General features: G+C 45.0%; 5 protein-coding genes and 1 long non-coding RNA gene across 11 annotated transcripts; 3 read left to right on the top strand and 3 right to left on the bottom strand.

The window, feature by feature from the left end:
* Nucleotides 1–11: 11 nt before the first annotated feature.
* On the bottom strand, nucleotides 12–4,880 carry olfml2ba (olfactomedin-like 2Ba). The gene is made up of 8 exons (XM_085928188.1): nucleotides 4,576–4,880; nucleotides 4,080–4,340; nucleotides 3,881–3,988; nucleotides 3,106–3,276; nucleotides 2,418–2,613; nucleotides 1,474–2,322; nucleotides 788–964; nucleotides 12–727 (listed from the first exon to the last, which is right to left on the bottom strand). Exons 1-8 carry the CDS (start codon nucleotides 4,750–4,752, stop codon nucleotides 111–113), a joined length of 2,556 nt encoding a protein of 851 aa, XP_085784314.1. The 5' UTR covers nucleotides 4,753–4,880; the 3' UTR covers nucleotides 12–110.
* LOC147047294 (uncharacterized) lies at nucleotides 4,369–7,706 on the top strand. The gene is made up of 5 exons (XR_015067979.1): nucleotides 4,369–6,353; nucleotides 6,426–6,677; nucleotides 6,765–6,959; nucleotides 7,029–7,271; nucleotides 7,357–7,706. It is a non-coding gene; the product is annotated as an uncharacterized LOC147047294 (long non-coding RNA).
* Nucleotides 5,841–8,435, bottom strand: LOC147047293 (torsin-1A-interacting protein 2-like). 2 transcript variants are annotated; one of them, XM_085928198.1, is made up of 6 exons: nucleotides 8,290–8,435; nucleotides 7,838–7,921; nucleotides 7,584–7,757; nucleotides 7,326–7,487; nucleotides 7,080–7,244; nucleotides 5,841–6,970 (listed from the first exon to the last, which is right to left on the bottom strand). In XM_085928198.1, the coding sequence occupies exons 2-6, from the start codon at nucleotides 7,890–7,892 to the stop codon at nucleotides 6,207–6,209; spliced, it is 1,320 nt and encodes a 439-aa protein (XP_085784324.1). In that variant the 5' UTR covers nucleotides 7,893–7,921; nucleotides 8,290–8,435; the 3' UTR covers nucleotides 5,841–6,206. The 2 variants fall into 2 exon arrangements, with proteins under 2 accessions (XP_085784324.1, XP_085784325.1); XM_085928199.1 differs by having other exon boundaries at nucleotides 7,080–7,238.
* LOC147047292 (torsin-1A-interacting protein 2-like) lies at nucleotides 8,360–11,468 on the top strand. Of its 3 annotated transcripts, none has more exons than XM_085928193.1 (8): nucleotides 8,366–8,621; nucleotides 8,805–8,939; nucleotides 9,003–9,170; nucleotides 9,250–9,339; nucleotides 9,413–9,562; nucleotides 9,641–9,766; nucleotides 9,848–9,898; nucleotides 9,981–11,468. In XM_085928193.1, the coding sequence occupies exons 1-8, from the start codon at nucleotides 8,546–8,548 to the stop codon at nucleotides 10,766–10,768; spliced, it is 1,584 nt and encodes a 527-aa protein (XP_085784319.1). In that variant the 5' UTR covers nucleotides 8,366–8,545; the 3' UTR covers nucleotides 10,769–11,468. The 3 variants fall into 3 exon arrangements, with proteins under 3 accessions (XP_085784320.1, XP_085784319.1, XP_085784318.1); XM_085928192.1 differs by having other exon boundaries at nucleotides 9,845–9,898; XM_085928194.1 differs by lacking the exon at nucleotides 8,805–8,939 and having other exon boundaries at nucleotides 8,360–8,621; nucleotides 9,845–9,898.
* Nucleotides 11,440–14,185, bottom strand: xcr1a.1 (chemokine (C motif) receptor 1a, duplicate 1). Its single transcript, XM_085928200.1, has 3 exons — nucleotides 14,140–14,185; nucleotides 13,053–13,180; nucleotides 11,440–12,799 (listed from the first exon to the last, which is right to left on the bottom strand). Exon 3 carries the CDS (start codon nucleotides 12,789–12,791, stop codon nucleotides 11,784–11,786), a length of 1,008 nt encoding a protein of 335 aa, XP_085784326.1. The 5' UTR covers nucleotides 12,792–12,799; nucleotides 13,053–13,180; nucleotides 14,140–14,185; the 3' UTR covers nucleotides 11,440–11,783.
* fyco1a (FYVE and coiled-coil domain autophagy adaptor 1a) lies at nucleotides 13,640–23,306 on the top strand. 3 transcript variants are annotated; one of them, XM_085928186.1, is made up of 18 exons: nucleotides 13,640–13,755; nucleotides 14,480–14,577; nucleotides 15,208–15,314; nucleotides 15,391–15,516; nucleotides 15,989–16,095; nucleotides 16,212–16,355; nucleotides 16,418–16,511; nucleotides 16,594–19,056; nucleotides 19,131–19,223; nucleotides 19,666–19,784; nucleotides 19,860–20,027; nucleotides 20,242–20,394; nucleotides 20,461–20,681; nucleotides 20,889–20,991; nucleotides 21,488–21,580; nucleotides 21,653–21,863; nucleotides 22,182–22,291; nucleotides 22,449–23,306. In XM_085928186.1, exons 2-18 carry the CDS (start codon nucleotides 14,517–14,519, stop codon nucleotides 22,522–22,524), a joined length of 4,449 nt encoding a protein of 1,482 aa, XP_085784312.1. In that variant the 5' UTR covers nucleotides 13,640–13,755; nucleotides 14,480–14,516; the 3' UTR covers nucleotides 22,525–23,306. The 3 variants fall into 3 exon arrangements, with proteins under 3 accessions (XP_085784312.1, XP_085784310.1, XP_085784311.1); XM_085928184.1 differs by having other exon boundaries at nucleotides 20,838–20,991; XM_085928185.1 differs by having other exon boundaries at nucleotides 13,668–13,755; nucleotides 14,477–14,577; nucleotides 20,838–20,991.
* Nucleotides 23,307–23,372: the final 66 nt, after the last annotated feature.

The following is a 23,372-nucleotide window of genomic DNA, read 5'->3' as shown; positions in this document are numbered from 1 at the left end:
CCAATGTGGCTCACTTTTTATTGAATTCAGATACAAATTGAACAAATAGCCGTTATAGGCCAGTTGGACCGATCTACAATCCATTTGAAAATTTTACTACAATTAAAGCTTTAATTGGAGTCTGCATATGCCAACTTAATATCGTATGTAACTTGGTGTCCATTGTCCCATGCGTACAGGACGCCCTCTTTGGGGTTATAGTCAATTTGGGTGGTGTGGGTGTAATTGTTGGTGAAAGGCATTCTGGGAATCATCTGAGTGTTGGTGTGCGTGTCGAAGGCGTATTCCAAGTTGGCCTCCTTTCGGTTGTAGCTGTCAACAGCGTACAGGACACCACACACGATGAAGCAGTTCCCGTAGTGGTTCCTCCTCAGCCCGGTTCTCCACGTGGTCTCCCTTTGCATGCTGAGGTCCACCGGGTTCAGGCGGCTCAAGACAACCACTTCCTGTAAGAAACCCTCGTCGTCCATCGCCGGGTAGATGATCCAGATGCCGCTCTCGTCCAAAGCGAAGTCGACGTCCGAGTGACTGCGCCACTCCCAAGCCACCGTCGATTCTTCCATCACGGCGTCGTGGAGCATGGTCCAGGCGGCCACGTAGCGCCGCTGCAGGTCAAATTTGATAATGTCTCGGGAGAAGGCGCGGTTGTAGAAGAAGGCGCCGTTGTACACCACGTGACCCGTGCCGATCCAATTGTAAGGAAGTTTGTAGGAGTTGGTAAAACGGCCTGGTGACAAAAAAAGAAACATTTCAAAGGGAGTTCAAAAGCTCAAGTCAACAAAAATACCTTTTTTGAAAACATCCATGTTTTGAAACTCCAGGAGGTTGTTCCCGTAATAGAAGTTGGTCACGTATATCCGGTCTTTGTCCGATTTGGGATCCTTCATCCAGGCTCCTTCGGTCTTGCCGTACTTGTTGTGAGTCACCGGTTCGGAGATGGTTGCCAAGGTGTCCTTACATTCCTCTGCAAAAGACCCCGAGTGTTATGAAGGGGAGGATTTAGAAATGCATCAACATTTTTCAGACCCACCTCAAAGAGTCTGACAATAATTAGTCGAACAAGCTTTTATTTGAACCAGACACGCCACAAAGTTGCCACATTGGCACAGAATGGTCCAAATAATACTCTATTGTACAATTTTGGGTTTTTTATTCACGAAATTGATAGTCCATTTTATCTTTTTTGGAGTAACCTTAGATAAAATTTTGGTCTGTTGGTTCTACAGTTTGTCCAAACATTTTGACTGAATCGGTAGCGTGAGACAAAAGGAAGAACCTTTCAACATTTGGTGCTGATCATAGATTTGTTTTTGGAGAAGTTGTTAACATATGGTACATTCTTCTGGAATTTCTCTAATTAATGACTCAAGCCATCCATTTTTTTTTTTTTACTGCAGCTCAGGGTCACAAGTTCTATTTGAGTGTTTTTGATTTTGTATCCACGCAACCGAAAATGCAGAAGAATCCATTTACCGGGTTTTCTTGTTGTTACTCCCTCCTGCCTTTGCATGATGTCATCAAACTCCACATCTTCTTCTTCCTCCTCCCAGCTGATTTTATACTTCCGTTTGACAGCAGGAGTCCGACTAGGGACGGTCGTGGTGGTCTTGATGGTGGTTGGACTGGTCGTCGTGGTTTTGATGGTGGTGGGATTGGGGACGGTCGTGGTTGTCGTGGTTTTGATGGTTGTGGTGGTCGCGGGAGGAGTCGTCGCAGGTGTGGTGACGGCTGGGGAAGTGCTTGGAGGGTTTGTTGAAGATGCTGGAAGGTAGGTCGTCGGGTCGGTGTCTTGTGGTGTTGTTGGGGTGACCTGAGTGACTGTTGGAATGTTGGTGGTGTGGGTTCCAGAGCTGGTGGTCACGTCCTTCACAGTGGCGTTTGGTGCTCCTGTCATTTGATCACTCATCTCCAGGATTGTGGTTTCTAGCGGGATTGTTTGTGTAGGGGTAGACGTAGCATCCGCTTGAGTGGTTTTGGTCATCTCCGTGGTAGTTACATCCAGGGAGGAGTTCGAAGGAACGGGTTGAGATACAGAGTTTATGGTGGTGGGGTTCAATAAAGTTGCGTTGGGTGCTAACGTGACTTTGCTTGTTGTGGAAGCGGTTTGAGCGTCGATGTCTACGATGTCTTCACTCTGAACTTTTGGTTGGGTTGTAGGCCGGCTGGCTTTTTTGGAGCCATGGGAGAGGTCAGTAGACACGGGGTGGAAAGATCTTGGCTCTACCGTCTGCCTGGGAAGGGGACGAGCTTTGTGTCGGAGAAGATTCTCCTCAACGAGGAGGTCGATTGGACCATCGCCACTGAATCCATGATACTCAAAATCTACAAAAGATGGAGAAGTTTAGGTCAAAGGCTCTCCATAAGAGCTGTAAAAAACAAAATGGCTGGATAAATTCTGATGGGTATGTCCCATTTACCAGTATCTTCATGTTCCCCGTCGTCAGTGGCTATCGGTTCTGGTTCCGACTTGTAAAAAGTCACTTCTCTGATAATCATCCCATTAAGAGGAGTCTTGGATTCCTGAAAAACCTTGTCGCTCGTCTTTTTGCGAACCACATGCTGCTTCACCTCGGTGACCTGAACCGAACCGTCTGACAGAGTTCTGTGCTTCTCCTGTTTATGAACAGAAGAACAACTTCAAAACCAATCCAGTGACGGTTTGCCAAACAAAGACATCATGAAATATTTATTTGTAGCCATAGTTGGCGCCCTAAATGTAACTCTGTGAGATAAACTAGGTGGAAATGATTGAAAATAACAATTGGGACAGAATTTGTTTTAGTTCATTAACAATCAGAGCTGTTTGTATTTATTGGGGATTTTCAAACGGACGTTTATGTATTGGACTCAGCATCTTGCGGCCACATATTTCGTTTCAGTTTTCATCAATAATCTTGCGTAATGCCCCTGAGAAAGCATACCAGCATGGTGATTCAATTTTGGGGGGAAGAAGCCCACCCAAAACTTCTGGAGAGGATCACCATTTCACTTGGATGCTGTCATGGGGTCAGCGGTGCTACAGTCACCCGGCCTACTTCTTATCAACAATTTCACATGTTCTCCGTCCATAGCTTAAGATCTACTGTAAGACATCATCATATTTACCGGTATTTTTTTAGATGTTTCTGATCCACCGATTCTCTCTCCTCCTTGATCATCTTGGTGGTGTGAAGGTAAATTTGGGGCGATGGTCCAACTTTCAGCATCATGTGTCGGCTTGGATGAGTTGGACTTTGTTGTATTGGACTTGACCTTGGTGTCTTTAATAGCCATCACCTTTAAACAAATATCGTCAATTTAACATTCGACATATTTGTTCAATGAGAAAATGAAACAGGGATGGTAAAATATTTTAACCCCGCCCTGCTAATGTGACAGCAACTGCTGCGTGTTGCGCTAGTTACAGTAGATGATATAAATACTGCAAGTCTAAATGGAGATTTATTTTTCTCCAGGTTTTGCCGTGCAGAAAAAAAAATCTCCGGAGGCCACTTAGTGGGGAAAAGCATATCTATTTTCAGTGTGCCTAACAATGGCTGTATCACATCGCATGACAGTCAGCCAGCGAGTGGCCAATCATCATTTGAATTGTGCAAAAAGCGTGACTAATGTAAGCGCGTTTGACTACTTTTGATTTTTTTTCGCCTCCGCTGTGAGGTGACGACGCCATAATTTGTCCCGGCCATGATTACAATAGGGATTTATTTTGAGGAGAAGGAAACCCAGACTGCCAAATTCTTCTGGGCTTTTCTGATGCAACCCCACTTACGTAAGTATTGGGACACCTGCTGGATATCTGTTTGGATGACTTTTAAAGTCCGAGTCAAGAACTAGTGGTCAAATAAATTAGTGACAAAAAAAGTTTGTTGTCATCTTGTACCTTTTCAATGTGTGTCACACGGTCCACCAGATTGCTGATGATGGTATGCAGTTTGGGTAGATCCATCCCATTATAGGAACCCTCCAGAAGCTCAAGGACGGTGGCCAACTATAACGATCAAGTGGACTCGGTCAAAAGGAGTCAAAACCAATTGGAGACCAGAGATGATCCTTTTGAGCTTTTCTTTTGGAAACTTCACCTTGACATCATCTTTCGCAGCTTCCCTAAGCTTTTTCAGTCTTCGCTCTCCTTCGCAGGGGTTGACCGCAGCCGGAGGAGCGACGCAGGCGCACTTACACTCCGGACCGGACGTGATGGTCTCCACAGTGTAGGAGTCCTGCGCGGTTGCGCTGCCCTCTATCCGCCGGCAGGCGCTCCTGCTCAGGGGTCTGACAACACATTGACACCGACAGTCAGAACCTTCCGAGAGGGCTTTCACTTTGTCATAATCACCCAGCAGCTACAAAGAGAAAAGGACGGTATGTATTTTTTGGTGCAGTTTGTCAGGTGTCCACACAACATACAGTTAAATCTGGATTTTTTTTTTTTTTGCTTTTATACATCACCTCACTGGATTTATATCCCAATGATGGCCTTATTGATATTGTTCCAGTTTAAAATCCAAGTGGTGCATAAAAGCGAAAATCCATCCGGACCAAACTGTATGATGCATTGTGTGTGCACGCACGCCTTACCTCGGAAAGGGTGTTTTGGTCATCGTCAGTCACCTCCTGCAGCTTGTTGACATTTTGCCCTTCCTCTATGTCAGTTTGCAGCCTGGAGTCTGCAGCAGCCAGGCTGTTTGGCGGCACGGCCACTCCGTGCACAAGAAGCGCACAGTGGATCAAGATCACCGCGCACCACTTCAACATGCTGCCAGTAACCGGGATGCCGATGAGAAAGTAAAAAAAAAAAAGAAAAAGTTGCAGATTGTTCAAGTTAGCAGGTAAGAAATGTCCTTGGCCTCCTCATGGCGGGTCCAGACTGGAGATGAAGTCTCTACGAGGCCATGATGTCAACGCACTGATGGAGAGTGGAGGTAGGGAGAGGGTGCGTGTGAAAGCTGAGAGAGTGCCGACAGGAGGCGGGGCCCTGATGATGGAAGGAGTGAGGAGGAGTTCAACTCACAATCCATCAGCTCTACATGTGAAAGTAAGTCTTATGAAGTGAATGTTTTTTTTAAGATAGGGTAACCCAAATATTGGAAAAGCTCCCATTAGGATGTAGTGCATTGCTACATCACTTCTGTATAATTATGACCTTGTGGTAAAATTTAAGTGTACCTGATGTAGTGGCTGGCAAGTGTTGAAATGCTATTGTAGGAAATACTTCAAAAAAAAAATTCATAGAATATCAGTTTTATATTATTTATTTCGGTCTGTATTTGAAACACTAAGATAGTATGCTTGTGAAATTAACGACTTTAATTAGAATTTTTTGAAATATTTTTTTTAAATATATGGTAAAATACATTTCAAATAGTATACACACGTTTTAACTGTTTTTCTTTCATGATATCGCATCAATGTATGACCTGGCCCAGAATACATAAATTTGCCTAACCCTGGTTTTAAAGGTGGATTTGCTCAATGCTGCCCTCTATAGGGCACTACCATACATTGCAATGAAACGAACAAGCCTCAAATCTTTCGTCTTTATTCGATATAAGGCACATGAACATTATGAAGCAGTATAGTACTGTTTTCCTGGAGTTTGATAGAAATTTTAGTTAAGGGACACTGTCATGTGGTGCCACAGAAAGGTTGGTAATTGCAAAAAACGATGCTGAAAGCAGTCAAAAGTTATCAGAGAATAAAACAGACGAATCATAAATACCCTCTTTAAAAAAATAATACATTCATTCTGCATGGAGTGCCTTGGTTTAGGTTTGCATTTGTTCTGAGCGGATAAAAATAGTGATCATAAAAAAAAAAAAAACTTATGAATGGTAAAATGTCAATTTTGGACTGTATAAGACTTTTATTTGTATCTTGATGCATTAAATAATAAATTACATTTCTTTGATCGCTCTATAGTGTCCAGAATTTGATTCTAGCATCCACACCAGAATCAAACAAAATTTTCATTAGTTGTTCCTGTTAAGTTATTCAGAGCAGTGAAGTTATTTAACAAGATTGTTTCTTAAAGATATAAATAACAGATTTTCATGAAGATTTGTTTTAGAAAAATATGTTCCGGAAACTGTTAAAAACTTTTGTTAAAAAAAAAATAAAATCCTTCATCACCCTTGCACTTAATCATCATCTATAAAGTGTCATCTTTTCAGCAACCCTGTATAAAATCAGAAAAATGATCATCTGAAAGTTCACGAGCAGCTTTCATGCTCCGTCCACGCCTCGGCGCTAACCGGAAGGATGAGGTGCGAAATGCGGCTCCACAGTCCGCTGTACTTGTCCAGGTCCATCCTGTCGAAGGCCAGGGGACGACCGTGCGAGAGGAACTTACTCTGGAGGTGGTCGTCCACCATCTCCTCCACGCCGCTCAAAGGAATCCCGGCGCTTATCTCCTCCTCTCCTTCCAGCAGCACGGTGAAAATGAGGAAGGTCTTCTTGTAGGCCGCGTTCTCGTGGTCGCAGTAGCGATAGAAGATGAGCGTGGAGCCCGGGGGTAGCTGTTCGAAGCCATGAATCACCGCCACGGGTTTGTCCCCTTCGAAGGCCACCTGCAGCTGGCCGTCGATGTCTAGTTTGACTCGGTCGCTGTCCGCGCCGGCTTTGCTAGCGCCGTCGATGTGCAGCACGGAGCCGTTGAGGGCGGAGGAGAAGGCGGAGGCCAGGTCGCGTGCCAGGCATCGCAGGGTTTGGCGGCCCGACGTCCCCGCCGTGAGGATCAGACTGACGGGTTGGCTGGGTTGTTCCGTCAGGAGGTGCCTCTTCAGGTGGATCCGGCTGCGGGTCCACAGCTCGGGGCGCTGGCCGGGGAAACGAGACTCGACTCTTTCAAGCTGCCTCAGGAAGACGGCGACGGGAGGCGTGGAGCTTGGAGGCGGAGGTTCGGGCTGGAGGATGTGCTGCACCACCACGGCGACGAGTACCAACACTACGCCGATGCCCATCAGGTATCTTCTTCCTGTACACACAAGATGTATTTATTTATTTTTTTTACAATTCTTTGTCATAAAATATAGAGGCCGATATCAATGTCAGATCTCGAGGACCTCCTGACTTGGTTAGCTTACCTCCAAGAATTCCAGTAACTCCTGAGTCAGCAGTTTCCCAAGTGGCTGGGCCAATGGTCTCCACTTTATTCCTCCGAGCAACATCCATCAGAGTCTCCATTGAGGCTTTCCGTGGCACCTGTGGGTCCTCCTCTTCCACTGGGTCCTGAATTCTGGATTCTGATTCTCAAGAGGGAAGATTAAAACTAGTTGGTGAATATTTACATATTTAAAACATAAGAGAAATATCAAATGTGTTGTCCACACCTTTTTGGTCATCACAGTTTGTGTCATTAAGGACCAGCTGGTCTTCTCGGAGACTTTCAACAGGACCGTCTACATGATCGGGATTTGCGTTGGACTCTGTTGCTGCTGTGGCGTCTTCCGGTGACTTCTCGTCATCCTCTGGTTGGTCCTCTCCAGCTACAGCTGATAACAATGTGAATTTCGATGACTTGAGATTAATTTGTTCAGTGACCAATTACCAGTTGACCAGTTACTTCTCATTTGAGGCAAGAAACACACCAGCAAAATCTTCTTTTGTTGTTGGCGCCTCATCTTGCTGTGATTCAGTGCAATCATGGTCAGCAGCAGAACCATCAAGGTCAATTGCCTCGTTCTCCACATTTGGCTCGTCCAACTCGCCTTTACTACACCCATCAGGCAGAAGGACATTCTTCTTCTCAGGCTGATCGCTGTCTGCAGCACAAACAAGGTGGTCCCATTTCCACAAACATGATATACGTTTCCAGCTAAGTTTAGCATCTGCACTCCATTACCTGCTGCTGGTTCTTCTTGTTGGGGGTGGGCAGCTGGGTCTGGTGGGCCTTCCATAACTGCTCAAACAGGCCCAATGAGTAGTCCTTTGAAGAAAAGGACAAATGCGTATCATGTTATGACTACACTAACTTGCACATTGTTCCAACATGGACAACTAGTCCTTTGGGTGTCCAGAGTCCACAATGAATTGGTCCAAAGTGCTACGGACACCCTTACGACTAGATCGATTGCAAAGCTGTTTAAAAGTTAACCAACCCAAATGTAAATGACTAAATTATATGCAAACACTAAGATAAAAGCCATTATGTAGGTTCACTGTAGTTGAAAGCCGTTTCGTTTAGCACATTAGCAAGCCTATGCTAACAGCTGTAATGTGAAGCTACCTTATTGTGGAAAACCTAATATGAGCACAAATACATAAATAACAAGTAGATGCAGTTGTTAAACTCACCTTAATTACATAACCGTGAAATCCGGCCAACAACGTAGTCTTGACTCGGTGCTTTCGCTTTCTGACAGGTCCAGGCGGAATTATTGAGGGGGAACAGAGTTTCCGGAGGGACGACTTTAAGTGACGGATACGTACGTTTCCGCTTTTTATGTCCTCTGCGTAATTTTTCCCCTCAAGTCGTATTTCGTTCGGGCACGATGTTGGAATTTATTTAATTCGCGTTTAGTACATTTTCTCGGTCCAATTAAAACCCTAAATGGATACGGATGTTTCTGAAAATTCGGAGCTCCGGACTCTGAGGAGACCAACGCGACGGCAGTCAACAGAAAAAAGTGAGTGTGACAGAGAGTAACGTTAACCTTCGATGCTAGCTCTCCTAAATTCTCAATGAACGCGATGGGCTTTGTTTAATGGCAACACGTCCACTACCATGTTTGTTTCTTGCGCGTTAATTGTGGTTGAAGGCAGTAAATCCAGTAATTCTCGCCTAATTAAAATTATCCTTCCTTGTTTAGCTTTCATTTATGAAGTGACCGCAAGAGGTCCAATCAAGAGGTCTAAAAGGGGAATAGAAAAGCAGGCGACTTCTTCATCTTCTGTCCCAAGTATTAACGGATCCAGAAATGTGGAGAATGGCTCAGAAGATGAAGGTGATATCATGCCGTTTACTTTCAATTGAAAAGTGCTTCAGTTGTCCAAAACTTGTCTTTCAGAATCCCCTGGAAAGAAAAGTCGACTAGAGGAAGAAGAAATGTCAGGTGATAGCGGTAATAAAAATAAGATGGATCTTCAGGAATCAGCACTGGAAGAAAATGTAGACCAGGAAATGGATATTGAGGTAGAGTCCGCACGTAGTCCAGATCATCCAGAAACAGCATTTGGTAAGTGCATCATGTCACACATTCTTTGCTGGATAAATTGAGATTTCCGTCAAACCTCAAACCACAACCTTATCCACAGGAGATGTGAAGTTGTCCCCGTTTGTCGTGCTGGGGAAGCGCTGCCGTATAAGTGAAAATACTGACACGCACTTGATGAAACTCAACGAAGGTACAACCCGTTTCTCTCCGTGTTAATTAAAATGTTACAATTCGATTGTACTTGAGTTTTGCTATTTGTTCAGTCAAGACACCATCAAGGGAAGAAACTGCCACGTTCAGGAAGCCCAGCGTACCGACGAGATCTTCGGCGAGCATACGCAATGTGCAAAGCCGCAAAATCACCAGCATGGACGAGTACAAGAAGGAGATGGAGGCTAAAGCTAAAAGCTCCGGTACGGTCGACGTTGCTACATTTTGAAGTGAAGCTTCTTTGTTTCAGAAATTACACTCAAAATGTCCTCCATGTGTAGGCATCTCCACAGCCAACCACCGCAGTGCGACAAGTGTGTATACACCCTCAGTGACATCGTACCCAGTACGACACCGACCCAATAACATTCCCATCCGGAAAGAACCGGTCTCGCACAGCAAAAAAGGTGACTGAGCAGATTCCCCCTGGTTGTTTCATTTGCCAAACAATGTGGCTATTTTTCTATTTGTTTTTCTTCTCTCAGCAGTTAAGAAGACACAAGCGGTTCCCAGGGGATCCTCTGGAGGATCATCAAGAGGTGAGTTATTTCGAAAAAAAGGTCAATGCAAAATCTCCGTCCCACTTTGTTTGGAGTTGAACGTTTTCCTGTCGTCTTTCAGGATTCCCTCATTATTTGTGCTGGTCGGTTGTGGTCGTGCTGCTTCTAAGCTCTGCTGCAATGCTGCTCTACAAGGACAAGTTGAGCTCGCTGTACCGGACGTTTGCCAAGGGAGCACGGCGTCCATCCAGGTCTGTGAGGCTTCAGCCCTTCACCGATCTCTTGTCTCAATTGGAGGCCCGCTTCGGCAGTCAAAGACCAGAACTTTGGAAAAGGAGCAAGATCCACCTGGAGAAGCACCTTAAAAGCGCCGAGCCCACCGAGCCCGTCAGTCTGATCCTGACGTCCGGGCGCGGCGCTGAAAAGACGCTGTCCTGCCTGGCCGAGGGTCTGGCGTCAGCTTTCTCCTCGGCGCTGGAAGCTTCCGTGCTCCGAATCGACGGAGCCGGTAAAGCCGACATGGAGAGCGACGATGTGAAGCTGGACATGGACGGGCAGCTGCGGGCTGCCTTTGGGGGAAACCGAGCGGCGGCTGTCATCCACCGCTTTGAGGAGCTACCGCCCGGCTCCACCCTCATCTTCTATCGCTACTGTGACCACGAACACGCCGCCTACAAGGAGGTCTTCCTGTTGTTCACCGTGCTACTGCCTCAGGAAAAGGTCAGCGGGGAGCTCGGGGCCGTCGAGGAGATGGTTCAGGACTATCTTAAGGACAGGCTGGTGGACTCGAGCAACCAGACGGCCTTCAACGAGATGGACACGGACAAGTTCGGCGGGCTGTGGAGTCGCATCTCTCACCTGGTCCTGCCCGTGGTGGCTGAGGAGGATGTGGAGCAGAACGGATGCTGAGGACCCGACTGGGTCATTCCGTGCGGAGGACTCGGTTAATTACCAATCACGGCTCAGTTTCATCACATTGTTGAACTCAACCTGCAGTCGTTGCATTCATACTTTTGATTTCAAGTGAAGTTGCATTTTGTCAAATCAGACGTTTGAGTCTCCTGTTCTGAACTCGAAACTTTGTTCAACATGTTCCTTTTGGTGACGGATCGGAAAACATCCTCTTTTGTTTTGGAGTGAAAATCTACATGTACTCATGCATTCAACCTCACATGACCGACAAATTTATTTTAAATTCATTTTTTCATTCCTCTTGTGTACAAGTTTGCACTTAAAATGTTGGAGGCTTTTATCAAAGAATCCATTTTGTACTGCTAATTTTGTTCATAATATCTCGTATCCTGGGATTTGTTTTATATTTGTGTGTGAATATTGGAAATACGATAAGAATATTTCATCTTTGAACCTGTGCTCTAGAAAATGATATAGCTTTTTATGACTAACGTGTGCCTTTAAGACTTGAGGGAAAATCAAAGAGTTTGAAATATGCAAAAGAAATTATTTGAATAACTGAAACTCTAAAAAAAAAAAAAAATCACATTTCTTTTCCTGATTTGTTTTTAAAATTCCCTTTTTGTCAGATTTTTTTCTGTCACTTGTAAGATTATTTCACTCCCCTGAATAATGTTTAATAAAAAATATTTTGATACATTAGTGTTTATGAAATATTCCACCATAGAATCATGCTATCAATAATATTGACCACAAACATTGAATTAATTTCCTCTCTTTGTACACAATAGTTCTTTTTCTCTATGTCAATGAAAGTTTACCCTTTCAAACAAAACATGTGATTCATTTGTCGACAATTGCAAACAATATTATTCAAGTACAATCATGTATCTGTTAAACATTCCACACACATCAAAAAATCGAATCATTTGACAATAGGAAACAAAAAAAAAAAGTATTGTCCCCATGGCCCCCCTCTACCACTGCGTCTGACGCTAACCATCAATGCCATCTAATACATTGATCCCTGTGAGATTATGTTTCGCATCCTCCCCTGTTGTGTCTCCACAGGCCTCGGTCCTCTGAACATCTTCAAGAAAATTACCTTTAGGTGACGTCTGAACCTCACGCCCACCAGCGCGTAAAAGACCGGGTTGAGACAGCAGTGGGAGAAGGCAACGAGTCGGCACACATAAAACGCATAATCGAGTCGGATACTTAAATCGCAGTCATCAAAAGGTGGAACCAACTTATCAGCTAAAAGTCTCAGAAAGATCATCACATTATACGGCACCCATCCCAGGAAGAAGACAACTACGACGCACAAGACGAGTTTTACCGCTCGGTTCTTGGTATGCGATCTGGTTCTGGTGATTCTGCCCAGTATCTTGCAGTAGCAGAAAGCCATGACGGCTGAGGCGACTAAGAAGAAGAGGTTCTGCTGGCAAACGCCGACCGTTGCCCACAGGTTGTCCTCGTACTCGCAGCCCAGGGAGATTTTGTCCTTGTGTGGGACGAAGACAACATTACTGAAGAGCAGAGAGGGCACGGCCGCACCCACGCTGACAATCCACAGCAGGATGGAGACCAGAACCCCCGTAGTTACAGTTTTTGGCCTCAAGTCCGACAGCGGGCGGACCACAATCAGATACCTGTAGACGGTCATGACGGTCAGGAAGAGGACGCTGCTGTAAAAGCCGATGAAGAAGACAAAAGTGACGATTTTGCAGAGGGTCTTGTGGAACAACCATCCTCGACTGTGGTAGATGGCCCAGAACGGGAGACCGCTGGTGAATACCAGGTCAGACACGGCCAGATTGAGAATGAGAATGTTGGTTAGAGATTTAAGGTTCTCGTACAAAGCCAGGATGACGAGGACCAGGACGTTTCCGACGAGGCTCAGCGTGATCACGATTGAGAAGAAAGCAGGAACTACAATGGAGCCGAATCGGACCACTTCGTCTTTTTCGCATACTTCGTCTTCATAGTCGTTGTTGTAGGAAATGTCAGAGTCATTCATTTTTGTGCCTAGCAACAATTAAGATGGAATAAATAAAAAAAGGTATTTTAAACACTGCTCACTAAAGATATTGTGTAACTGCGTGAAATTTCTGAATGATCCTAAAATGCATTAGCTCCTTTGACCTTAGAGGTTAAGGTTCACCCTGAAATCCCCCTCAAAGCCCAATATCATTGTTATGATAATAATTCAACACACTATATCTTCAAATCATGAAAAAGTAATAAAATTCTAAAATTATGAAGCAAAAATGAAAACTACCTGGAGTTGTTATGATTTGTTGTTTGCTGTTCCCTCTTGATTATCTAAGAGTACTGACAGGCTGTATTTCCTCTTCTGCTTTAGTGGTTCATCCTGTTATGGATTGTATTACCTGCAGTATTATCTACCTATAAGTAGGTAGATAAGTAGATTTAAGTGAAATTTTGAAGGGTTTTTGGGAGTACTCCATAATAACACAAGAGGTCAGGAAGGAAAAGATTTGACAAGAATAAAACCTTTGAAAAGGTCAGAGAGGGAATGTTGATTCCAGCAAAAGGATAAAAATAAGCATAAATAAGGAGGAAACTTTGAGATCAGAAAGGAAAAGATGCTCGGAAAGTAAAATAAATAAAGGCCCACTCTTTATGTTTTTATGATTCAAATATAATTATACATAATAAAGGATTTAAATTGTTTGTAGAACTGTACTGATGGTTAGAAGTGACTATTAAAATAAGCAGCTGAAAAATAGGGCAAGTGTTACAATGCTTGATGCCAGCGATCACATGACGCCAGTGTTTACACTCGAACAACAACAAACCGTGCTGGTCGTTAATTCCCGCCTACTTTCCACAACATCATTGGTCGAAGACATAGATGTTGGCCTGTGAGTGGCTGAGGATATGTGTCAATCACACCAGCTGCTCTAATTTGATCTCACAGCGCAGCTGGGCTGATATGGACATGAGTCATATGCTGAAAAGTATGTCAAAGTTTTCTAATTTCGCTTATAGCAAATGTCAAAAATAATCTTTAAAATGGCGTTTTTGTTGATGTTGACGAAGTGTCGTCAAGAATGCTTTCGTTGACCGTTTTAAAGCTAAGTTTCAAGTTTGTCAATTCGGCAAAAACCCCTCCCTTCGGGACCTTTATTTTACTTTTCGCGTATTAGTATCAAAATGATTTTATTAAGATACGTGGTATTTTGCTCGAGGGTTAATTTTTGTGTGAAAGTTAAACAAAGCCGTTGAAGATTAACCTAGTTAGCTTCTAGCGAACGTTATACATCGTAACATTGCTCTTAAATAGCCCCGTTTAAAAAAATGAACTATGTAGTAAAGCATGAATAAGGTTTGGTTTACATTACCATATTAATTGTATTACTTTCATTTGGTCATTCCTCGTTTTTTTTTTTAACTACCTTTACCTAATTCCCCGCCTCCATACTCGTTTCCTATAACCTTGATACATCTCTAAACAGTTACATCAATTCATCGAGTTCATAATTGATTGCTAGCTTGGTGGTAATAAACCTTAAATTTGAAGCTTCATAAAATCTGGATTAACTGCAGTACAGTTAGGAGCCTCATGTTTATGCTCTTTTTAACGTCACTCTGGATACACAACAGCATTTAACTTAAAAAAAAAATTCTGCATTTATGTGACTTTTTTTGTGCCCTGGTGATTGTGATATTTTGATTCAGCAGATTGGACGTGACTCCTGGGAGGAGGAGCGGTAGGGCCATGGCTGCCGGTGCTACGGTTGGGGAGAGCCAGCTACAGAGGATTATCCGAGATCTACATGGTAGGCCATCAGCTTTATGTGTGTGCGTGTGTGTGAATAGATCACCATTGGGACAGTTGTGGCCTGACATGGTGTGTGACTGCGGAGAAGCAACGGGAGAGTCACAAGGCTCGGTATGCCTGGATGTAGCAAATCTTACCTCATCTGGTTAAAAAAAACAAAAAAAAAAACAAACAATCGCCGGTGGATGTGACTAGTGTCCGTTTGCGAAAATGTTGAACTCTGTGTCGGCATGCAGCGAGACAAAGAGCATGTGCTGAGGGTACACCCTGCCCAAGCGTTCTTCCAATTTTTGCGGTGGATACAAGGCAAGTAGATGTTTCATATTGTTTTATGTCACGATTCAAACATTAACACTGCGTTTTAAAAAATGAGAAGAAACGTTTCTCAGCAATTTAATCACAATGTATTGCACATTGAAGTCAAATGTATCTTAATAAAAGTTTAGAAATTACCAAAATGAAATGCAAATGAAGTAAAAAGTGAAATACAACTGAACTCTAAGCTTTGTTTATACCACGAGGGGGAGCTTGTGTACCACGGTTGTTCACCACTTTACATAAATACACAAATCAATGTTGTGTTTTGTGTTTGTCACTAATAAATTATTATATTTGTTTGGAATTGCAGAGGCTGTTGGGGAGCTTGCTAAAGAGTACAAGGAAAACGGGGAGCCTATCACAGATGACAGCACTAGCCTGCACAAATTCTCCTACAAACTGGAGTACTTGCTACAAGTGTGTGTCACAGTTATTCAGCTTCTTAATATCATTCCAATGATTTATGACAACTATGTCACAACTCGTCTTTCAGTTTGACCAGAAGGAGAAGACAACATTTCTTGGCACAAAGAAAGATTACTGGGATTACTTCACTGATTGCCTGGCCAAAATCAAAGGCGCCAACGATGGTATTCGCTTTGTCAAATCCATAACGGAGGTATGAAAACCTTCACCCTAAATTGCACTGTAATCATTTTTTTACCTGTTTACAAGTGATGAAAACTGTCCAATCAAAAAACTGCAACCGCTCGTGAGGAGCAGCGCTTATGAAGAATCAGACGCCACCGCTGACTGAACATTGACATTTATACGGTAGAAATCACGAGACCAAATCAAATTAGTCAGTTTACATCTGTGCAAAATGAATTGCCCGCGTCTTGTGTTAAGTCATGTGGTGTAATGTGATTTAAATTGGAGCTGAGAGACAGGATGATGAATTGTCATTCGTATCAAATGGCTCAGTTACTCTGAATGCCACTGCAGGCAAACTGAGCCATCTGTTAGAGAACGTCTGTGTAGAATTGTCACCCACGTAGTCGTAATCCGCAAGGGCGGAACCAACGCAACTGGAAGTGCAACTTCTTGTTTGTTGAAGAAATTGGACCGTTCACCTTTTCTCTGTCCAACAGCTGAAGACGTCGCTAGGGAAGGGCCGGGCGTTCATTCGTTATTCCCTCGTGCACCAGCGATTGGCTGACACTCTGCAGCAGTGCCTCTTGAACCAGAGAGTCACCAGGTATATTTTTGCACAGTAATAAAGATACAACCCTGTTTCCTGTCCTTTATTTGTTGCCACAGCAAAGTGGTTAAAAGGAAAAATTGGCTTCAGTATTCTAATGTGTGTGTCCACAGCGACTGGTACTACGCAAGAAGCCCATTCATAAAGCCTCACCTCAGTGTGGATATCATCAACCACTTGTACGAACTCAACGAGATTCACTTTGATGTCTCTTCCAGAGGTTATGACCTCGATGCCTCCTGGCCCACCTTTGCTAGGTAAGAGTTTAGTTCAGGGCAAAGTTTTTTTGGGGGGAAATTACAAATGCAACATTGAACAGGAGGACACTGGGAGGTACAAGCTCACCTGGACACACATGGAAACCGCCCAGTCGCAGTTCGAGTATTAACAGTTTGGCCAGCAGTTACTCCCAGGTAAGTGATGGCAAGTTAAGCAAAATCTGTTCCAGTTTAATTCATTGCTCATTGTCTTTTCTTGTCCCTTGCAAACATCTAGCAAGCATCTGAGTTGCTCTCCAGCCCCGATTATGGTCAGGGTTTGCTGAATGACCTGAACGACTCTCTGCCTGCCTGCAGCGAAGACGTTAGCACAGTGGAAGAACTTCGTCTGGAGCTGGACCGCTCCGATCTGAGGCAGCAGGAGCTCCTGAATAAAGTCAAGCAGCTGAGCGCGGAGGCCGAGGAACTCAGAGGGGTTGTGGTGGAGCTCCAGAGACAGCTGGATATATCGCTCACCGCGCAAGAGGAGCAACGAGGTTTGCAGGGAGAGTTAAAAGGTCTTCAAGGTAGAGAGGAGAGCCTTTCCAGAGAGGTGGAAAAGCTCAGGTCTGTCGAAAAAGCCACGGAGGCCGAGCAGCTCCTCCTCCAGGAAAAGCTGGCGGCCTCTGAGGGGAAGAACATCGAGCTGCTGGCTAAGTTGGACGGAGTTCTGAGTGAGAAGGGCCAGCAGGCGGCCAGTCACTTTGATTCTGCGCAAAAGATACACGAGTTGTTGGATAGCTTGAAGGAGGCAGAGAAGGGCAAGATGGAGGCCATTGCTGAGGCCGAAGAGAAGAAGAGGCTGACAGAAAGGGCAGAGGAACAGCTGCGGGTTAAGGAAGCTGCGGCAAAGGATGTTGAAACAAAGCTCAGAGCGCAACTTGCATCCGAGTCTGAGGAAAAAGGCAAACTGCAGACCAGACTAGAGGAACAATGCCACGCCCTTGAAAAGCTCCAAGGCGCCTTGACACTGCGAGACAAAGAGACCAGCAACTTACAAAGGCAGCTCCAAACATCTCTGGAGGAGAAGGACAAAGAGGCACAAGTGGCAAAAAGAAGAGCACAAGAGGACCTGGGTAGCCAGAGGGAGGCTTTAGAAGGAGAAATTGCCGCGTTGAAAAAGCAGTGGGAGGTTAAAGAAGCAGCGCTGACCACCAGCTGCCAAAAGCTGCAACTCCTCGAAGACCACAACCAAAGCCTGAGCGCCGAGAGGGACACGCTGACCTCAAAGCTCGAAAACCTAGAGAGTTGCATTCGAGAGAAAGACGTGAAGATAGAAGACTACAAGACAGAGTGTGCCAATCTAGTAGAATTGAATGAGAAACTGCTGAGCTCGGCAAAGAAAAACGACGAGATTAAGAAGGAGATGGCAGACAACCGGGCAACCCTCGAAGGTGAATTAGCATCTCTTAGGGCTTCTAAGAAACAACTACGGAGACAGCTGGACGATGCCAAGATGACTGTAGGTGAAAAAGAAAAAGGGTTGCGTGAAGAGAATTTCAAACTGGAGGAGAGTCTGCAGAATGCCGACATGGCTGCCAAGCTCTCAGATGACAAGTCCAAGCATCTCAAGGAGGAGAACCAGAGACTGAGAGAGGAGCAAGACACGGTGAAACAATCTCTGTTTCTCATGCAGGGCGACTTGAAGAGCGTTCACGGGCAGATCGGCGAGCTGGAGAAGAGCTTAGGAGACTCGCGCAAGAGTGAAGCCAGCCTTCAAGAGCAACTGCGGGCCGCGGAGGCGCAGCTCCAGAAAAAAGAGAAGCACCTTCTTGAGGTCCAGTCCAGGGTGCTTACTTTAGAGTCCATGGAGAAGGAGCTGAAGTTGGCAAAAGCAGCTTGCGAAAAACAAACTGAAATGACCGAAGCAGTTACGTGTGAGAAGCAGGCGATGGAAAAGTGTCAGCTGGAGAGGAGCGCCGTTCATGCGAAAGAGAACCAGGAAGTGGCCGTCAAGCTGACCGTGATGGAGGGCCAGTTGGAGGTGAACATGAAGGAAGTGTCCAGACTCCAGGCGGACATCCTCAACCTCAAGGTGAATTTGCAACGATCGGAGGAGGAGAAGCTCAAGTCCCAAGCGCAGCTGGAGGTGACCGAGGCCCAAAGGGATGAACTCCGGACTCTGACCGAGCACCTCAAAGTCCAGACTGAGGCGTTGAACCAAAAGCACGTCTCCGAGCTCTTCGAGTGCAAAAAGAAAGAAGAGGCGCTCACCGAGCAGCGGGACCGAGAGATGGCCGCCCACGCCGAGCTGTCCATCTCCGCCGCCGCCCTCAGAGAGGAGATGGCTGCCCTTAAAGCCGACAACAACCGTCTCACCCTCGAGATCACCGAAACACGGGAAGGCTTGTACAGGGCCAACACAGAGATGGCCGAATTGGGGATGAGCATCTGTAAGCTAAGCGCGGAGAAAGAGGAAGCCAAGAAGAACTGGGCCGACGACACCGTCGCCATGGAGGAACTGAGGCACGAGGTTGAGCGCCTGGAGGAATGCGTTGGCCAGTTGCAGCTGGAGAATGAAAGACTGGAAGCGGAGCTGAACCACAACGAGAAACTCCCAGAAGCTATCGCCAAACTTCAAGAACAGTTGGGACAAAGCAGCAACCAGCTGCAGAACCTCAAAGTCTCCAACCAAGAGGAGATAAAATCCCTGAAGTTCCAGATGAGCTCGGAAAACATGAACCATCAAACCCAGATGAAGGTGACTTCAAGTCCAAAAACATTTCACTCCTGTTTCTTTTCACGCCACGCTTACTCACCCATCTCACTTCTTAGAATGTCGAGAAGCAACTCGCCGATGTCAAAAGCCAGTTCCAAGAGGAGAACGAGAAGGTGTCGCAATTGCGGGAAAGGGTGTCGGAACTTGAGGTTTGTGTTCTGCGAGCGTCAAACAACACAATTATTAATAGTGCGGCATCTCCATTCTTTGAGAGTTCATATGTGGATGTATTTTACCAATCTACACTTGAAGTCAAATTTACCCTCTTTCCTGGCGTGAAGTAGTGCGCGACTCCACTCGGGGTGCAGACGTTATCTTCAAAGGCCTCGGCAGATAGTTGCACGCACTCGTATGCCTTGTTCAACATTCTCTTGCCACACATTGAGAGCTCCTCTGCTTACACGTATACCGATAATGAGATGTGGATTACTTTAATGGTGGCAGGCAGAAGAGTTCAACTGAGGTCTGTGGAGGCCTCCAAATTGGCCTGTAGTGACCAATAATTGTGCCGATGTTGTGTGCATAAATTTCCAGCCCCCCAAAAAATCAACAAGAGTCAATTTAAAGCGGCAATTCTTTTGCTCTTCACAGGCTGAGAATGAGCAGTACCTGCAGCTGAGCGGCGAGAAAGACGCCCACATCACTAAGACTGAAGCGTCGGTTCGCGAGAGCGACGATGCGATTCAGCAGCTGAGAGACGCCCTCGCCAGGTTCCACTGTGGCGGCGCTGGCGAATTTCTCGGCGTAAGGCAGACGTATCAACTCTTGTCTTTCTCCCCCTTCAGTGCCGAAAGCTCACACTTGGCCTCGCAAAATGAATGCGAGGCGTTGAAGCGGGAACTGGCCGTGACCCAAGACACCCAACAAAATCAGCACCTGAAGATGACAGCCGAGATTGATGACCTTAACAGGACCAAGGTCAATCTGGAGGAGCGCCTCATTGAGCTTATAAGGTAGCTGTAACGAATATTATGTTTTACCACTTCACAAAATGAATTTCAAATGTCAGCTGACAATTTTTGACAACTTCCCTCTTTTAAGATCGGAAACCAGCCAGACTTTTCACAGCCTTTTTTTTTTTCCCCCTCAACCAAATGAATTAAGCTTTGTTTCTCTTAATTCAATATTGTCGATGAACCCAAAATGTGTGCTCTCCTTTCCACTCAGGGACAAAGATGCTCTGTGGCAGAAGTCGGACGCACTGGAGTTTGAGCAAAAACTGCGAGCGGAGGAACGCTGGTGGTTGGTTGACAACGATGCCACTCACTGCCTCGGCTGTCAAGGCCAGTTCACCTGGTGGCTGCGCAGGCATCACTGCAGGTCAGCGCTCAACATCTCAAGAGGATTTCCAAGACCCACCACTTACATTTTTTTTTTTTTTTGTAGACTCTGCGGCCGTATCTTCTGCTACTACTGCAGCAACTACTACGCGATGATCAAGCACAGCGGTAAGAAGGAGCGTTGCTGCCGGGAATGTCACAGCGCAGTGGTGGAACGCTTCATCGCCTCCGAGTTGAACCCGTCCGATCAGCAGCCTTCTCCGCCGGGAGCCGAATCCCATCCTCCTCCTGAGCCGGCCCCTGATACACCCACTCCGAGTGTCACAGGTACAAGGCGACATCATCTCGGCAATTTGCGTGACAGTTTCCTTCATGTGAAGATTTTCTATACATTTTTTTCTCATCTCCTCCATAGTTTTTCCTTTTATTTATTTATTTTTTTTTTTTTATTCAACCGTATCACATCCTCAAGTTCTCTCCCAGTTTCAGACCCGAGCAACAAACCTGACGACGGCACTTTTGATATCATCACAGAAGAGGAGGTAAATGGCGTCTACGACAGCGACGCCAATTCACAGACCACCGGCGGCTCCTTTGAGGCAGAGCACGAGCAAAGGCCAACGGGATCCTTGAATATGTAAGTCTTCCATGGCTGTGTTTCCAAAGCCAATTCGTTGGGCTGGCTTGGTGTGGTTCAGGGCTTAGAACGCTCACCTTAGAGAACAGTCAGCCCTAATGCTCGGATTAATATACATGACGTGTAGCAGTTCCAAGTAATCGTGTGAAAGTCGAGACGTTTTGTGCTTCATAATGGGTCAAAAATATTCTGGATTTGCTCTTGGAGGAGCTTTCAACTGCATATCAGTGAATTTATCAGTGGCTCCCGATGGTTAAATGTAATGACAACTTTGCCGTCTCCATGACGACAGAGCATATGGTTGCTAAGATTTGTTTGAAAGCCCTAAAAAAAAAAAAAGGATCCGGTAGACTTTAGGTGAAGATTGCCGAGGGACTAGAATCCGAGTGCACAAGTTATTATCCTGAAGGGTCTCACCAAGTCATATTCAGAGATAGCGTTCACTCTTCTCCTGAGCTTTTTTTTTGTGTGTGTGTGTGTGTGATCAATTTTGCAGAGGCGTAGGAGAATTAACCCCCGACGAGCCGGAAGAGAACGTTGCCACTGTACAGGATTCGGAAATCAACCTTCTCAAATCCGGAGAACTCACGTGAGCGCTGCCGTCGACCCGCGCGTGACTTTTACTAAATCCTTTTTTCTTAAAATGGCCGTCTCTCTGCAGGATGGCCGTCCCGCTCAGCATCGAGGATATTTCCCAATTTGGCGACGGCTCGCGGGAGCTCTTCATCAAATCCAGCTGTTACAGCGTGGTGACGGTCGCCGTGGCTGACCCGGGGCTGAGCATCGGCTGGATGTTTTCTTCGGAACCAAAAAGCATTTCCTTTAGTGTGGTTTACCGGGAATGTGCTGATGCGCAATTGGAGCGATCAAAGGTAGATGCAGCCAGGTTTAACTTAAGGCACACAGCTTGAGATTCTGTTTTTATTTTGATTCTAATTTAAAATAATAAATATGAATAAAATTGGCTGGCTCCATCCATCCATCCATAAAGACCAAAAATCAATTACTCACATTCAGGGTGTCCCAAAATTTGTACTGAACTTTGCAGTTCAGTTCAGTGGGCTTTCATGGTCACCCCTACAGGCAGTAATCAGACTGCTTTGATACTTCTGATTGGCACCCGGGGAGAGCAATTACTATTTACTTTTTGAAGCCACTAGCCAACGTGATTCCATTCTTCTCTTTTCCAGGTCCTCATTCCACTGACACGCTGCAATTCTCACAAAGAGACCATTCAGGGACAGCTAAAAGTGCGTCAGCCGGGAAGCTACGCGCTCATCTTCGACAACTCCTTCTCACGGTAGGCGCGTGCTTCTTTACCTGTGTGTGATTCATCCTTTTGAGTGGGCCGATGCTTACGGATGAGCGATTTGGTTAAGACAACTCTCACCGTGAGCTCCCGCTAGCTTTTATCCAGCTGTCACGCAACAATTAACGGGATTTGCGTTCTCCCTCAGATTTATCTCCAAAAAAGTCTTCTATCATCTGACCATGGAAAAGCCCATCATCTACGATGGAAGCGACTTCCCCTGAAGCTTTGGCGTCACTAAGTATCACCATGGCAACTGAAGGGAGATGACTAAAAAAACTCATGAATTGTTTTTGTTTTAACCTGAAAAGGAAAACAAAAATATCACCCCAAATTTGCTGACACGAGCAATGAGCAATGTTTAAATTTACAGTTTAATTGATTTCAATTTAGTCAATTTTAACTCTAGACTACAAAGACTGTGTTTTTTTTTTGTTTTTTTTTTTAATGTTTTACTACGCAACATTATTTTAACCTTTTGCAATCTTATGATTCAGACACCCTCAAGAGGTAAAAAAAACATTGTTTTTTTTTTTTTTGCATTTGGACACTATTTGCACTGTGCGCACATCTCAGGAGTTTGGCATAAATATGACACTTAGTTGTCATTTTATATTTTTCTATGCAGCAAAGCAAAACATGAAATGAGCACCACCATCTTACTGTGATGAGCTGAGACAATTCGTTGCAGTACGTTACTCTGTAGCTTCTAAGTGCCTATCCACTCTTAACTGTAAAAGGGCTTCACTTTTGGACACCGTTGGCTGTTTGTGTAGGTTGGGTTTTATTCCGTAAGTCTTTTTTGACATGTTTTAATAGCGTTTTTATGTTTCTCCTATTTGAATTTTGTATTTAGAGAAAAAACTGTTGGGTTCCATTGAAATATCGTTCTTGTTAAAGCATGTGGTGATTTCTTCTATTTTTGATTGGTGCAAATTTGTACGCAATGCTATTTTTCACGACAGAGCCGCACTTGTTAAATATATAAAAAGTTTTAATGGTATGAGCCATGCCTTGATGTGTTTTACTTGCATGAAGAATTACTAGAGTGCGCTTGCTGTAAATAAGTCAG

Source organism: Syngnathus leptorhynchus, chromosome 13 (genome assembly GCF_054491065.1).
Source record: "Syngnathus leptorhynchus isolate UIUO chromosome 13, UIUO_Slep, whole genome shotgun sequence".
Classification (NCBI taxonomy): Eukaryota; Metazoa; Chordata; class Actinopteri; order Syngnathiformes; family Syngnathidae; genus Syngnathus; species Syngnathus leptorhynchus.
Note: the sequence above shows the minus strand (reverse complement) of the source record. Positions and strands in the feature narration are given on the sequence as shown.

What these genes read in the sequence shown, in the direction of transcription:
- olfml2ba (XM_085928188.1), bottom strand. Translation starts at nt 4,752, where the DNA reads ATGTTGAAGTGGTGCGCGGTGATCTTGATCCACTGTGCGCTTCTTGTG. An exon ending in ACCAAAACACCCTTTCCGAG is followed by an intron (nt 4,341 to 4,575) that starts GTAAGGCGTGCG and finishes TTCTCTTTGTAG; the next exon opens with CTGCTGGGTGATTATGACAA. An exon ending in CATGGATGTTTTCAAAAAAG is followed by an intron (nt 728 to 787) that starts GTATTTTTGTTG and finishes TTTTGTCACCAG; the next exon opens with GCCGTTTTACCAACTCCTAC.
- LOC147047293 (XM_085928198.1), bottom strand. Translation starts at nt 7,892, where the DNA reads ATGGAAGGCCCACCAGACCCAGCTGCCCACCCCCAACAAGAAGAACCA. An exon ending in AACAAAAGAAGATTTTGCTG is followed by an intron (nt 7,488 to 7,583) that starts GTGTGTTTCTTG and finishes CATTGTTATCAG; the next exon opens with CTGTAGCTGGAGAGGACCAA. An exon ending in AGTTACTGGAATTCTTGGAG is followed by an intron (nt 6,971 to 7,079) that starts GTAAGCTAACCA and finishes TTGTGTGTACAG; the next exon opens with GAAGAAGATACCTGATGGGC.
- LOC147047292 (XM_085928192.1), top strand. Translation starts at nt 8,546, where the DNA reads ATGGATACGGATGTTTCTGAAAATTCGGAGCTCCGGACTCTGAGGAGA. An exon ending in ACGGCAGTCAACAGAAAAAA is followed by an intron (nt 8,622 to 8,804) that starts GTGAGTGTGACA and finishes TTCCTTGTTTAG; the next exon opens with CTTTCATTTATGAAGTGACC. An exon ending in TCATCCAGAAACAGCATTTG is followed by an intron (nt 9,171 to 9,249) that starts GTAAGTGCATCA and finishes CCTTATCCACAG; the next exon opens with GAGATGTGAAGTTGTCCCCG.
- xcr1a.1 (XM_085928200.1), bottom strand. Translation starts at nt 12,791, where the DNA reads ATGAATGACTCTGACATTTCCTACAACAACGACTATGAAGACGAAGTA.
- fyco1a (XM_085928184.1), top strand. Translation starts at nt 14,517, where the DNA reads ATGGCTGCCGGTGCTACGGTTGGGGAGAGCCAGCTACAGAGGATTATC. An exon ending in TGGCCAGCAGTTACTCCCAG is followed by an intron (nt 16,512 to 16,593) that starts GTAAGTGATGGC and finishes GCAAACATCTAG; the next exon opens with CAAGCATCTGAGTTGCTCTC. An exon ending in ACCCACTCCGAGTGTCACAG is followed by an intron (nt 20,682 to 20,837) that starts GTACAAGGCGAC and finishes GTTCTCTCCCAG; the next exon opens with TTTCAGACCCGAGCAACAAA.